This window comes from Sceloporus undulatus, chromosome 5, assembly GCF_019175285.1.
Source record: "Sceloporus undulatus isolate JIND9_A2432 ecotype Alabama chromosome 5, SceUnd_v1.1, whole genome shotgun sequence".
Taxonomy (NCBI): Eukaryota; Metazoa; Chordata; class Lepidosauria; order Squamata; family Phrynosomatidae; genus Sceloporus; species Sceloporus undulatus.
This window is the reverse complement of record NC_056526.1, coordinates 101,536,747-101,551,807: the sequence shown is the minus strand read 5'-3', so window position 1 is coordinate 101,551,807 and position 15,061 is coordinate 101,536,747. Positions and strand designations below refer to the sequence as shown.

Sequence of the window (15,061 nt, the reverse complement as noted above, 5' to 3'; positions counted from 1 at the left end):
ATGCAAAACCTGGTGGACTTTTGTCTCTGGTATCTTCTGATCATTCAGACATGGACAAGAAAGAACTGGGACAAAATTCATTTATTTACACTACCCTCCATCTCCAAGTAGATGAAGAGGATGGTGCAGAAGGCATCCAGACTCATTCACTAAAGAAGAGCACCCAAAGAAAACACATTAAAAGCAGTGAACAGGTAGAGGAGGAGGAGGAGGAGGAGGAGGAGGAGGAGGAGGAGGATCTAGACAGAAAAAAAATAGAGCATAAAATAAAAATAAAGGACAAGCCAGAACTGAAGCACAGTGATGCTCAGGAAGAGCAAGAGTTGGGCAGGCAGGTAAGAAAAACATCTAGGAAAGGAGAACAGAAAGATGAGATGGCCACTTCACAAGGCATGTTGCGTCTAGACACAGTATATAATCTGAAAAACAAATTTTCCCTTCCTGATTTAAACCGGAGCAATTCTTTGACTGAGGCTGAAGGATTTGCTTTCTCATTCAATGTCTTCTCAGCAGGTCATTGTTCAGAGTCCTGTGTCCAAAACAAAGTATTAGCTACAAAACCAGCAGTGAATGCAAGCTCAAGTACCCAAGATCAAATATGTAATGAATTTGGAGAATCAGAATCCTCTAGCTTATATGACCAAACAGTCTACGAACAATCCACTGAGGGAAACAGAAACCTTTCTCTTAAAAAAGAAGCCAGTGAAAATTTGGGAGATGAAAGGAGCATTTGCAATATTGAATGTGAAGGAATGGCAATATCCTGTAGAGATTTATTTGTAATGCCTAATTCCCAAGACCTACATAATTTTAAACGTAGAGACTGCACTGTTGATGTTGAACTCCGTATTTCTACCTCACCATGGGAGATCACAACAGTGGCAGGTCCACTGCCGAAGGGAGCTGGCAAGGAAGCCAGCGATGCTACTGTAGATAATGTTGTGGTTTGTGAAATATCCAACTCCATAGAAGAACCAGCAAGCAAGAAGCAAGTGGGCCTAATGGTTTGTGAAGATGTCTCAACAGTAGACAGTGATACAATTGTCCAGGCTACCAGCAAAAATGGCACCTGTAATAATAAGGATTTCCATAAATATACTCAAGGTTCTGCCTCTAAAATTTGTGAAAGTTTATCTCTAGAGGAAAGTCTGTCCAATACAACCAAAGAGAATGTAGAATCCACCCTTGTTACATCTTTGACTATGTGGGATCCATTGTCAAACCAAGAAGAAGACAGTACCATAACGTATTTGGAGGAATTCCACCAGCACATAGAAACCCCAGTGAAGACGTCTGAATTTCTGGGAAAGGAAGAAGCAGCAGATACATTTTGCATAAAGGAAGAAGTCTCAGTAAATAAGTCACCATATTTGTCAGTTCTGGAAGAAGACAAAACAGAAGTTGACCATAACACTGATATTCCTGCTTTTCCCACCACTGATTTTAGAATAGGCATTGATGTAACACAGCTAAAAGAGTCTTTGGCCCCTGTGCCTGTTTCTAACCAGTGTCAGTTAAATGGGCCTGCCACCAGCCACTTCAGTCAGCTCTTGTCATCTCTACCAAGCTGCAGCCAACCCATTCAGTTGTTAAGTCCTCCAGACAATACAAATGCCCTTTCCCAGTCAAATGTCCATGCTCTTCATGCCAGCTGTTTCAGTCACTTCCTAGAAGAATTGCCCCCTTGTAGTCAGAGTTGCCCATTTTTAGCTGTAGAGTCCACTGCCATAAAGGAAGAGAACCCCAGATCTGCCACTGATGTGTTTGACCAGTCTCCAAACTTTCAATGTGAGTTGAACCAATATAGCCAGCCTCCAGATTCAGGGCCCAGTTTTGAACAGTATGACAACAACCAGCCCACATGCATGTCGATCGTTTTGCAAAAAAACACAGCTCATTGTGCATTTCCTGAGCATATGGACAGTCAGTTCATCCAACAAGATAATTCCACCCAAGACACAGAATGTACAGCTCCTGGGCATAATAACAATCACTTCACAGAATATCCAGTCTTTGCTACTAACAGAGGCTCTTCCAAACCACCTCCACCTTTCAGCCTGAACAAGCTTCCAACTGCTGGTGGCAATCAGTTTGCCCACCAACAAGCTGAAGTACTAGATTCTGATGTACCTAGCAATTGTACAGAAGGCAATGGCTGGATACATACTGGTGTCCCAATTGTCAGATTGATCTCTCAGCCCACCCATTCTGTTTTTCAGTCTGAAAACATTGCCCAGATTCAATACATGAACAGTATAGTGGAAGAGAGTTCGATTGTGCAATTGCCTAAGTTGGAGGGGGGAAATGCTCCACAAGTTCAAAAGGACTGTAATATAACTGAAATAGGCAGTGACTTGGGGGTGAATTTGTTGGACACAGACTTAGATATGGAGATTTTAGGAGATTATACATCAGGAGACAGCAATGCAGAAGCAATGCCCAATGTCATGGATATGCATGATGCAAAATCTTCTTTTGACTGCACATCTCTTTCCTCATTGAACAGTCAGAAAAAATGTGAAGCTACAGCGTTCAAAAATTCAAGACAGCCTCCTCCAGTTCTAGCTTTCACCAACCCAATCCATTTCCTCCAGCTTGGGCCCCCTTCACCACCAACCAGACATCCAAGCAGTTCACAGGCTGACTCTCAAGGGCCACAATGGCAGCAAGAACAGACAGGATATGCTAAAATAGCAACATCTGCTGTAACTAGGCAACTAGAAGAAGACACTAGGAGATTTAGGAAGGGCTTGGAAACGTCCCTAATGGAACCCATCTGTGCAATGGTTCAGAAGACAAGTAGGGTAGCTAAACACTCCCCTCTTGAGAAATCTTCTAGTTGTCCAAATAAAAATGTCAGTGCATTGGACCCAAAAGAATCAGACCCCAATTCAAAGAAACAGGAGGTATTAATCAAACATCGAGCAAAAAGCAAAGATTGGCATCGGCATGGTGTGAGAAAGATTTCAATACCAATGGACAATGAATTAGGTGAGTTATGTTTTAATCCCCATTTTCAACAAAAGTTACAGTTTTGGCTTAGTCTTATCTTCCTGCAAAATTGCTGAAATCTGCCCACTAGAGTGCTTTAATTCAATAATACAATTCTAAACTAGTGACACCACTAGCCAACAGTGTGATGCGGCAGCTAAAAAGGCCAATGCAATTTTAGTCTGAATCAATAAAAGTATAGTGTCTAGATCAAGAGAAGTAATTGTGCCACTGTATTCTGCTTTGGTCAGGCCCCACCTGATTTGGGTTTTCTTACTGCTGAGAGTATGCTTCAGAACACATAGAAATTGGCTAAATATACACATATACACAGATACAGTAGGTCTTCCTGCATTATACAAACTTTCACTTTCTGCACTGTCCAGTAGCCATCATGGCCAGCATTTGGAACTGAGCCCCAATCCCCCCACACCTCACAAATCTGCAGCATGTCCCAGGTTGTGTCATATTCTAGCATGATCAGTAAGTACTATGCAAATATTCTATGCAATTCTCAGTGGCTCTTACTAGATTGTGCTATAAAGAAACACCCAATTTGAATGAGATTTAAAATATACCTCCCATGACTGATTTGAGGTTGCTGAGAGTCATGCAGTTCCCCATTGCCTATGTGGACTGAGAAGCATATCTGGTTCTAGGTTGGAACTATGAAAGCTACCTAAATCACATAGGTAGGGATTGTAGAAGCTAACTTAATAACCTGGGGGCATCCCTAGGTTCTCATGTCACCAAGGAATTATTTAAAATATTTTAAATTCCAAAACATTTAAACTAAAAAAAAAAAAATCAGCTGTAAAGACTATTGGCAAAACATCTTTCTTCCCATTAAGCTAGGTAATTTCACTTCTTTCCTTTCTTATGAGTAAATGGCTCTCATTGCTTAGTCTTGGTTGGGGGGAAAGTAAACCTCTGCATTTGTTGTAATAAGAGCGAAACTGACCTCCACTGAAAGGGAACCCATGGGACACAGTATGTTGTTGTTTTTTCTGTATTCTGTACTATCCCATCTGTCCCTCCTCAATCTCATACTTTTTTTCTGTAGTATTTATCTCCCCTTCTGTGATTCTACCTTTTCCTGATGAGCTACCTTTCCATTCTCTTGAGAAGTCCTAATTGAATGAATTCAAGCATTTATTTGGCTTTCAGAACATATCTTGTTTTCTTTCCTTTGAAGAAGCGATATCTCCTGTCCCTTTGAAAGAAGATGCCCATGTGCACAAAGACAAAACTGACCATTTAGACCATGCTAAACGTGGGTGAGTCTCTTACCATAAACCTCTCTGTAGCTCTTTTAACTGGTGCAGTGAGGTTCCTGTTCTCTCTACTGTATTCTGAATTTTCTGTTTGAAGTAGAGATCAACATACCTTCTGGTTCCATAAACCCTGCCTAAACTATTCTTTCAGAAATGAGAATCAGAGAAGAGAAAGTAGAATGTTGTGTTTCTGTCCTGGTGATCTAGGTTCAAATGCATGTCATGTATAAGATCACTGGGGCTGCATCTGTACTGCAGACATAATCCAGTTTGAAACCAGTATATTTGGTACAGCTGAGTGCTATGGAATTCTGAGATTTGTAGTTGTGTGAGACATTTAGCCTTTACTGTCAGAGAAGTGCCACTACAAATCCCAGGATTCCATAGCACTGGGCCATGGCAGTTAAAGTGGTGTCAAGATGGATTATTTCTGCAGTGTGGATGCAGCCTGGGTGACCTTGTGCAAATCACTATATTTTATTTTATTTTGTATATAGCCTACTTTTGTCTTGGCATGGGACCCAAGTATGAAAAACAAAGTACATTACAAAAACAAACAAACCAACAAACCTTGTTTGATAGGAAAAAAAAGAAAACAATTAAAACACTAAATTACAAAGTTAAAAACACATTAAAACATAGTGAACGGATAAAATCGTAATATACCACATTTAGAAAGACCTGTTGTGGATAAAAGACAGATTGGAGTGTTAGCAACATCCAATCAGAATGAGCCTGGCAACAGCTATTGGGAGCTTAGCCAAGAAAAGGTGAAGGCTGCTCTAGGAGCAAGTATAAATAGGAAGAGAAGTAGATAGAGAATTGGTTAGGGACTTGGATAGGGACCAGATAGGGACAGAGCTTTGAGTTAGAGGTTTATTAGACCCTGAGAGGTTTTAACAGCCAAGGTGCTGTTGGAAGGATTTTGAGTATTCAGCTTGGCCTAAAAAGAGGACAAGTGTGAAAGTTGAATTGGTGTGGCTGGAAAACTCATAAAGTAGCAACAATGTTTTAAAGGTCAGAGTCAAGACAAATGTCTTATGTAACCTAAGAGACCACTTCTAGAATATAATAACAGATACTGTGAATCTTATAACTGTTTAAGCACATAAACACCGTATCAACTCTGAATATCAACCAGAAGAGAGATACTGTAACTAACTATCTTGTAAATAAAATTTCTTTTGTTTTGGTTAAATGTTGTTGTTTGAGACTTTTTAACAAACTATAAGCCAAACGCTACCAGGGATCAACAGTAATTGTTCAGAACACTCAAAATAGTGAGTACCCCGTCTTCCTATAGAGTGGCCCAGAGGTAAAGGAAAAGTGTGGGAGACACTCAAGCAAGGGATCCGAGTTCGAAGGATATGTGGGAAGTTTATGGGAAGTTGTCCCATAGATTTGTGTGCATATAATTTAACTGAAATACCATTATTTTGTACTGTTTGAATGAACAGCAGGTGCCAGTCTTTTTGGGGCAAGAATTTGTCTACTATTAAGTTCTGAACTCCTGCTAGTCATTCTCTGCAGTAAGAGTAGACAATACAAGCTTCTGGACTTGACTTGAAAGTGCCAAGTGCAATTGATATGAATCTCCACTCAGGAAGTACTGTTTCCTGGGAGGAGGAGGGGTGTTCTGCTATTTTCATACTACTCATATCTTAATATTTTCTCTTCCCTGAAAGAGAGAAGAAACCAGGAACAACAACTGAAAACATCAAACGGCGACACTCCAAACTGATCAATTCATGTGAATATCTCCTGCCTAAATATTTTTGTGGTATTCTTTTCTTAAGGGCTAAATGCTATGTTAAATTACTAATGTTTTCAAATAAAGATGCTTCAGTGGACCAATTATATTTTGAATTAAAATCCACCATGGGGCCCTGATATGAGTCATGATTCTAGGCTATATATCAAGGCCCTGATATATATGTGTAGAGAGAAAGATTGTGCTCTTTTTTTCTTTTTTTTTGCACACAATGTAAGTGAGGTTGAGAGCCTTTTACTAGATAGTAATATACCACCAAGTAATGTGTAACTTAATTGCCTGTGGACCAAATGAAAGGTTGTGATGGTCTGTTATTCATGTGTCTGACCCATTTGTTTATAAAGTGGAGCCCTTCATGGTGATGTTTGATAGATACACTGAAAGATTTGAGTGAGTGAAGAGAGCTGTACCCTATATTGCCATCTTACCTTGTGCTCCATTGTGATAATTTTTCCCTGAGGTTAACTCACATTATTATCAGAGGTAGGCTGAGGGAAATCTTGCAGAAAAAGACTACAGGAGATGAATGTAGAAAAGTTAAACTCTTCTCATCATATGCCAATGATGTCCAAACTCTGGCCCTCCAGATGTTTTGGACTTCAGCTCCCAGAAACCCCAGCCACCTTGGCCAATGTTCTGGGATGATGGGAGCTGAAGTCTAAAACACCTGAAGGGCCTGAGTTTGGACATCACGGCCATATGCTTCTTCTCAGGAGTATCACTAGCAGGTGTGGCAGGTGTGGCAGTTCTGGGCTGCCCAGGTGACACCAGTCGCTGACAGTCGATTTGTTATTAATACAGAAATAGCAAAAGCAATAGCTTTATATGTCACTTATCAGTGCACTTAAGCACTCCCTAAGTGGTTTACAACGTGTAAGCTTGCCTGGTCGTTAATCAGCTGATGCTAACCACTACCATGTCAGGATGCACAGGGAAGCCATTGAAATCCACAAACATCTGGATAATTTTAACCGGAAAGAAGAAACCCTTAAAGTGAACAAAATTTGTCTACCAGTCCTGAGGAATAGCAAAATAAGGACTCAGCAAATGCAAATGGGAAACCATCCAGAGTCAAGGGCTTTCCCAGCAGATAACGATCACCAATTAGCAGACATTAATCTTCTTTTGCATTAGCCTCTCAGCCTGAGGCCTGCCATCAGCACAGAACAATACACATGCAAATCACTCCTGCATTCCCAGGCTCACACACTATATATATAGACCCACTTTTTCCAGGCAAAGCATTCTCTGAAGATGCCAGCCACAGATGCTGGCAAAACGTCAGGAAGAAAATTTTCTAGAACATGGCCACATAGCCTGAAAAACCCACAAAAAAACCATATTATAAACCGCTTAAAGAGTGCTGAGTTCACTATGAAGCAGTACAGAAATGTAACTGTTATTGCTAAATGATATTGCTAGTGATGCCACTGCTGATATTAAAATTACCATCAGCCCCCAATTTCTACATGAATGAAGAAGATTTGTGAACAGAAAATGCCTTCTTGTATAATTTGAAGCCAGCCTTTGAAAAATTACTTTGCAGTGGCCCTACATTTTAGCAATAATTTTAATTGTCATCTACAATAAAAGGGTTTATTGAGGCCTGGAAATGTCAGTTCCCAGCCTAAAATTGTTTGTATCTATCTATCTATTTAAAAAAATAAGTCTGAAATCATAATTTACATTACAGAGAAAACAATGAAAGACAAACTTCTTCCCAATTGCTCAGAAAACAAGCAAAACTGCTGCCATGACTAAGTTTTCATGCAAAAAATTGGGAAAGGATTTGCATGATTAACAAAGGTGTTGGTCCTTTTTTCAAAAAAGTGTTATTAATATTTAATCTATTGTAAGCGATTTTCTGAATTCAGAAATAATTTTAATTTAAACAAATCAATGTATTGCAAACTTAGGGCTTTTAATACTTCACATTGGCATATTAAAGTATCTTCCTCTCAATGTATTCTCATGAATCACCAATAGAAAAGTCCGGACTGTAGGTCTGGCACATTGATTCAGTACATATAAGATTTTATGGCTTTTGTCCACAGCAAAGGTACTCTACCAGGAATACAGTGATGTTGCACTAAACAAAGCCATTCAAAGTCAAAAGAGAGCAGATTCCTTGACTGAAGATGTGGAGTTAGTATCTTCAAGCTCTCCAAGGTTGCAAAGAAAAGTACTGCCACCGCAAGAATCCTATATACAACGCCTGTCAGTCTCATCGAGTTCATCTCTCTGGCAGGACATCCCTAAAGTCCGAGAGAGTACAGTGCTACTGAGCATGAGCCGTGAGGAACAGAAGCTCCAAGAGGTAGGCAGAAAACTTGAGGGAGGGGAGATGGAAGGTAGAAATGAATGAGGGGAAAGGTAACAGGGGCTCAAAAGAAAGGGAAGAAGGAGGAAAGATGCAGGTGACCAATTGCTTGTAGAATCAAGAAAGACCTATTACAATGATGGCGAACCTTTTCAGAATTGCATGCTTGGGGTGGGGCTTCTGCCCCCCCCCCCCCCAGGATGGGGCTGTGTGCCATGGCTTCTGCCCTCTGGAGGCAAGACTTCCAACCTCTGGAAGTGGGACTTCCACGGCAGGGCTTCTCCCACCCGCTCTTTCCCTGACCTCCCTGAGAGACAGTTAGAAGCTAGGAAAGGTTCAGGAGCGGTGGGTAATGGGTACGCACAGTTGCTCCTCCTCCTCCTCCTCCTCCTGTCCTGCCCCAGACTCCAGTTCTCTCTGAGAGGCCTGAGAGAAAGGAGGAGGCTGGATGTCCTGTGTCCCTGAAGTTGGGCAAAGGCCCATGGGAGGAAGGAGGAGGTGGTTTGCGCTGTGTCCTCCTTTCCCCTGGACCTTTGCCCAACCTCAGGTGTTGAGCAAAGGTCCGTGGGAGGAAGCGGGAGGTGGCACGTGCCGTGTCCACCTTCATCCTGGACCTTTGCCCAACCTCAGATGTTGGACAAAGGCCCGTGGGATGAAGGGGGAAGCGGCACACACTGTGTCCTCCTTCCCCCAGACCTTTGCCCAACCTCAAGTGTCCCTGGAGGGGCACCTGAGGTTGGGCAAAGGCCTGGGGAGGAAGGGAGAGGTGGTACACACTGTGTCCTTCCCCCATGGACCTTTCCCTGCCCCCAGCTGTCTCTGGGGAGGAGCAACTGGCACATGCCGGTCACTCCTCCTCCCCCTGCCCTTTTCCTGGTCTCCAACTGTCTGCGAGAAGCAGTTGAAGGCCGGGAGAGGGTTGTGAGGAGAAGCCAGAGGTGCGCCCCTTTGGCTTCTCCTCCCCAGTGCCATTTTCTAGCTTCTAGCTGTCTCAGAGAGACCGCTGGATGTCGGGAAATGGCAGGGAGGAGGTGGAACAGGCATGCGTTACAAGAAAGTACAGAAGAAAATGGATGAATAAGTGACAGAATGTGGTAATATTAAGCTAGAAAAACAAGCGAAACAATGAAACAATATTATATTTAAGATAAAAGAAAGGGACAAAGTGCTTCCATACACAAGGCTCCTACCCATAGATGTTAATGACTGAGAGGATGACAAAAGAAGAGATATGTATCCAGGAAGGACTAATAGGAAAGCAAACAAGAGAGACTGAATATCTAATCCATAAATTAGTGAATATGAACTGAGAATCATGAGTTTTTGAGGATTTCCATTTTTCTCTGTCTCAAATAAATCATCATATATGAGAATATCTAGTGCATGAAAGCTATATTTTCCCACTTTTTACTGGCAGGCCAAGTTTGAACTGATTGCATCTGAAGCCTCATATCTGCGGAGCTTAAATATAGCAGTGGATCACTTTCAACACTCAGAAGAACTCCAGGCTGTATTGACTACTCAAGATAGGCAATGGCTTTTCTCCCGCCTTCAAGATGTGCGTGATGTTAGTGCCAAGTGAGTTCTGCTCTCCCCCACCCTCCAAAACCAGCAGCTTCTGTCAAGAATGGGAATTAAAAACTGGATATACAAGTCTATGCAAATAATAGATATTAGTCTATGCCCCATAACTATCTAGTATTGTATAGTAGTAATAGATAGATTCTAAATGGCACTCTGTTGTCATGTTTCAAAAATTATGCCTGCTAATTTGGACTAAAACTCAGGTTCCAATTTCCATGCTTATGAGTATTGGGAAAAAAGCAGATATCTTTGGTACATTTTTAAATTTTTCTGCATTTTTAAATTTTGTTTTCTAACTGTTTATTTGGCACTTAGACTATAGTAGGGGTGTCAACAATATTCTTAATTTTTTCTTCACACACTAAATATGTCACCATGAGATCTCCATGACATTTTTTCTGTGAGTGAGAACAAAAAGATCTTCCTTTCTCTTCCTTTCCTTGAGTGTACATCCCTAAGCAGCAAGTAAAAAGTTTAACCTGGCTCCAAGAGTTGGCATTTAGAGACATTTTTTATTTTAAACTTTTGGTTTTATTGGTACTCTTTTCAGAACCATGAAAACTTGATATTTAGTGGTAATTCTGTATCTACTTACCTGTGGGTAATCCCTGTTAAACTAATTGTAACAAACCCCCTCAGTCTTTGGCCCCCACACAAAGTGATCACAGCCCCTAAGAGAGTGAATTACTTTCCACCATAATAGCCAGATATCTTGCAAAATAGCTCACTGTATTGATCTGAAATATAGCCACATAGAAGAGAGAGGTTTGACAGGCCATTCCACTTTTGAGATACAAAGGATAAGCAGTGGTTTATTTGTAGCAGCTTAATGCCTGATCAAGCAGTTCAATGGGTATTACCTGTCTCTGATAGGCTACATCTCAAAAGTAGCTCCACTGGCAGAGTGCTTTGACCCACCTGCAGATGAGCTGGTCAAGGGCAACACACAGCTTTCTTGTTAAAACAGTTTCCTTCAGACAGGCTTTTGTTAACTGACCTTGCTTGCTGAAGAAGGAGCTTTTAACCAGATGAGTGTTGTTTTCTTTTGGTAGTGTAGCTTAAATTCTGTTTTACAATATATGTTTTAGGAGAAATTTGGTATAAGAATCTTTAAAAATGTAGAAATTAATAACATTTCTAGTACTCTTGAGAGAGTTGGGAATCGAGGGCACTGTGTTCCAGTTGTTCCATTTCTATCTCTCAGGAAGATTCCAGATGGTGATGCTGGGAGGCAGTTATTCTTCTAAAAGAAAGCTAAAATCTGGCATCCCTCAGGGCATCATTCTGTCTCCCATGCTATTCAACATTTACATGAAGCTGCTGGGCAAGATCATCCGGAGACATGGGCGGTGTCTTATCAGTATGCTGATGACACCCAAATATGCATCTCCATGTCTTGGACTGCTGCAGTGACTAAGGAAGGCATCTCTCCTCTGAATGACTGTCTTAGTCCAGTAATGGACTGGATTAGGAAAAGCAGACTTAAATTGAATCCTGGAAAAATGGAGGCACTCGCTAGAGGAACCCCAAATCCAGGGATGGAGATTTGCCAACCAGTCCTGGACAGGGTCACACTTCCCCTAAAGGACTGTGTTGCAGCTTGGGAGTGCTCCTGGACTTGTCTCTCCAGTTGTCATCCCAGATAGATGCGACGGCCAGGAGTGCTTGTTATCAACTTTGGTTGATACGCCAGCTGTGACCCTACTTGGACCAGGGGGACCTAGAAGCAGTGTCCACTCCATCTTGCTTACTTTTAGATTGTGTTCATGATGTATTTATTTAATTGTTATTCAATTTTACTATTTTAATGGTGGGAGGGATTAAGGATTGACTTAACCTTGGATTAAGGATTGATTTAACCTACTTTTATGTTCTGTTGTAATCCCGCCTTGATTCACAGGGAGAGGTGGGAAATATAAATAAACCTAATTATTAAACATGGTATGCTTTTGTTTCATGATCATGTGGGAATTCTTGCAGCTTCCTATTTGACCTGGAAGAGAAACTTGAGGAAAACATGTTCAGCTTCAATGTGTGTGATGTGGCACTGAGCCATGCCTCAGAATTCCGCAGGGTTTACTTGCCATATGTGACAAACCAGACCTACCAAGAACAAACTTTTCAGAGGCTACTGTAAGTAGTTTGGAGATATTTCTGCTTTTTTGTTTTTTCCACAGCATTCTACAACTACTCTTTTAGACAAATCCGCATGAGATAGATGTTTCATCTCTCTCCAGTGAACTGTAGCTGTATAAGAAATGTGTGTGTGTGTGTGTGTTGCATGTAAAGAATGTTCTCAGTTTTTTGTTGTCCTTAAAGAAAAAATATATCTGTGGCCTAAAACAGATGGGCCAATAGGAGTGGCTTCTAGCCACTTCAGGGGTGTGATGTACAGGTGATGCATGCTCTTGAAGCAGCTGGAAACTGCTCTGAGGCCACCTAAGGTAGCCCAAAGCCACTGGCAAAAGGAGTGGCCTGCTTAGGGAGCTGGCTATCTGGTCGCCAGAGTCCTGGGCTGATCAGGACTAGCCATCAGTCTACTTCATCCCTCAGTGATCTCTAATAAGTTCATTTTTATCACTGCTCCTTCACAGCTTAAGTATCCATGAGAAGTGGCCACGCAACCTCTGTTAAAAACCTCTACTGAAGGAGAGTCCATTATCCTCCAAGACATTATGTTCTATTGTTAAACAGTTCTCAAACACCATGAAATTCTTCCTAATATTTAATCATAATCTCTTTTCACCAGAGGATAGGACCCATTGGTTCACAAATTATCCTCTGAAACAATAGAAAACAAGTTTGCTCCATTTTCCAACCAATAGTCCGTTAAGTCATCCCTCTCCATAGGCGGGCTTGCCTTATGTGGCTTTGAGCTTATGTGGAAGGCAAACCCCAGCAAAAGTAATGGGGTGTGTACCTGTGTTGCCATGAGCATGCACCCCGTTATTTTCTATGGTGCTTGAGCATACACTCTCTTTCCCATACGCTGGGGGGGGGGGTCAGAAAGGATCCCCTGCATATGGGGAGGGCAGACTTTATATGTTTGAAGATGGTTTTCATATCACTTCCCAGTCTTCCCCTCTGTACCTAACTCCCTCAGCTATTTGTCATGGGGCTTGAATTTTACAGCTTTCACCATCTTGGTTGCCTTCCTGTGGACATGCTCCAGCTTGTCAGTGTCTTTCTTGAACTCTGATGACTAGAACTTGACACAGTACACCTTGTGAGATTAGACCAAAGCAAAATAAAGTGGTGCTATAACTTCTCCTGATCATAACACTGTACCTCTGCAGAAAAAAATACTTTTTTTGCACTGCATCACACAACTATTCCTGTTAATCCTTAGATTCTTTTACACATTTTACAGGCAAGCCAATTTGAATTCAGTGATTTAGACCCTATCCTATAGAGCAGAAGCAAAACTTAGGTCCAAAACACACTGCATAAATACTCCAGTTTGAGACCACTTTAACAGCCCTGGCTTAATGCTAGGGAATTCTGGGAACTGTAGTTTTGTGAGACATTTAGCCTTCTCTGTCAGAGAGCTATGGTGCCACAATAAACTACAATTCCCAGGATTCCTTAGCACTGAGCCAGGGCAGTTAAAGCAGTCTCAAACTGGATTATTTCTGCAGTGTGTTTTGAACCTAAGTCCATCTTCTGCATGACAGACCTTTACATATCACTCAGTCTTTTCTCCTTATTAAACCCATTCATTTCCTCAACCAGTGAAGGATAGACTACAGTCTTCTGAGCTAGTCTGTTCCACTGTTGAATAGCTCTTAATTGTCATGCAATTCCTCCTGATATTTAGTTGAAATCATCCATCTTGTTATTTTAATCCATTCTTTCAGGTCCTATTCTGTGGAACAGCAGAAAACAAATTCATTCCATTTTCCACTTGACATCCTTTCAGATACTTAAAAGATGGCTCTTATATCATCTCTCAGTATTTTTTTTCTCCAGACCAAATATACTCAATTCCCTTATAGCCCTTATACAAAACTTTTATCATGCTTATTTCTTCCCTCTGGACTTTTTCCAGTTTGTCAATATTCTTAACTATAATGCCTGTTTACTTAACTTTCTGTTTCAATTGGCATAGGGGTACCACAAACATGACTCAGTTCAGGATCCAGTTTAGAGGAAGCATTGTGCCCCATTTATTTGGAGTAAAAAATAGCTTTGAGTAATAAATAGTCTCCAGGGACAATCATTTATGTGGATACTAGCAAAGTGATCCAGAGCAAATAGATTCTTAGCCTTCCAAATTAATTCTAGGATCGCTTCACAGGAACAACATTTGACTATGATGTATATTCTAGGAGAAATTGTAGGGGGATTTAAATAGAAGGCAGCACAATGAAAGCATGCGACATAAAATGTGAGATATATTTATATTTATGATTATCATGAATATTGATATTTATTTATATACTCAATAAATAAATTCGTGTAATTAACTACTTAGGTTTCATTAAAAAGTAACTGCCCTAACAACCATAAATCAGACCAATATTCAGCACAAAAACAGCATAAAATCAAAAGTTGGGGGGTGAATCAACGAATAAATAAAACTGGCATTTTATTGAAGAAAAAACAATAAATCTCCTGGAGAAAATAACCAAATTATATACAGCTAACCAAAAATAAGTTATCTCCTATTACAATCTTCCTCGTTGATGATGAGGGAAATACAAGAAAATGTCATTGGTTGGAAAGGTTCCTAAAGGAGGTGATCCTTAATAGAGTGGTGGATTAAATGTGCTTTGATTAGATGAGTTTAGTTTATAATATGTTTGAGCGCCTGCCATTTCATTGGTGGTGGTGATGGTGATGTTTATTTATAATACCCTTCGGAGATAATGGAGTAGGACTTTGTGAAGTTTATAGCATCTACTTTAAAATCTAACAAGTTATAGCAAGGCATTGCTTTTGTGCCATGAAGTAAATACCACCCTTCTTCCTCCTTGGGGTTGTACCACATGCATTTGTTCCTGCCTCATACTGCATATAATATATATGTATTCCTGCTCCCATTTGCCTCATATGTTTTTGCCTTGATTCTTCTGGACAGTGGGTTGGAAGCACAACAGGATAGTACTGGAATGGCAGCCA

General features: G+C 40.8%; 1 protein-coding gene across 3 annotated transcripts in view; it reads left to right on the top strand.

Moving 5' to 3' along the window:
- Positions 1-236: 236 nt before the first annotated feature.
- The window catches only part of LOC121930343 (rho guanine nucleotide exchange factor 5-like), a 38,715-nt gene continuing 23,890 nt past the window's right edge, over positions 237-15,061 (top strand). For 2 of the 3 annotated variants that reach the window (XM_042466545.1, XM_042466543.1), the window contains exons 1-6: positions 237-2,991; positions 4,187-4,268; positions 5,951-6,015; positions 8,091-8,353; positions 9,774-9,934; positions 11,921-12,073. In XM_042466545.1, coding sequence (XP_042322479.1) covers positions 375-2,991; positions 4,187-4,268; positions 5,951-6,015; positions 8,091-8,353; positions 9,774-9,934; positions 11,921-12,073 — 3,341 coding nt within the window. In that variant the 5' untranslated portion in view covers positions 237-374. The remainder of the gene's footprint in view (positions 2,992-4,186; positions 4,269-5,950; positions 6,016-8,090; positions 8,354-9,773; positions 9,935-11,920; positions 12,074-15,061) is intronic. The other variant, XM_042466544.1, reaches the window with a different exon arrangement.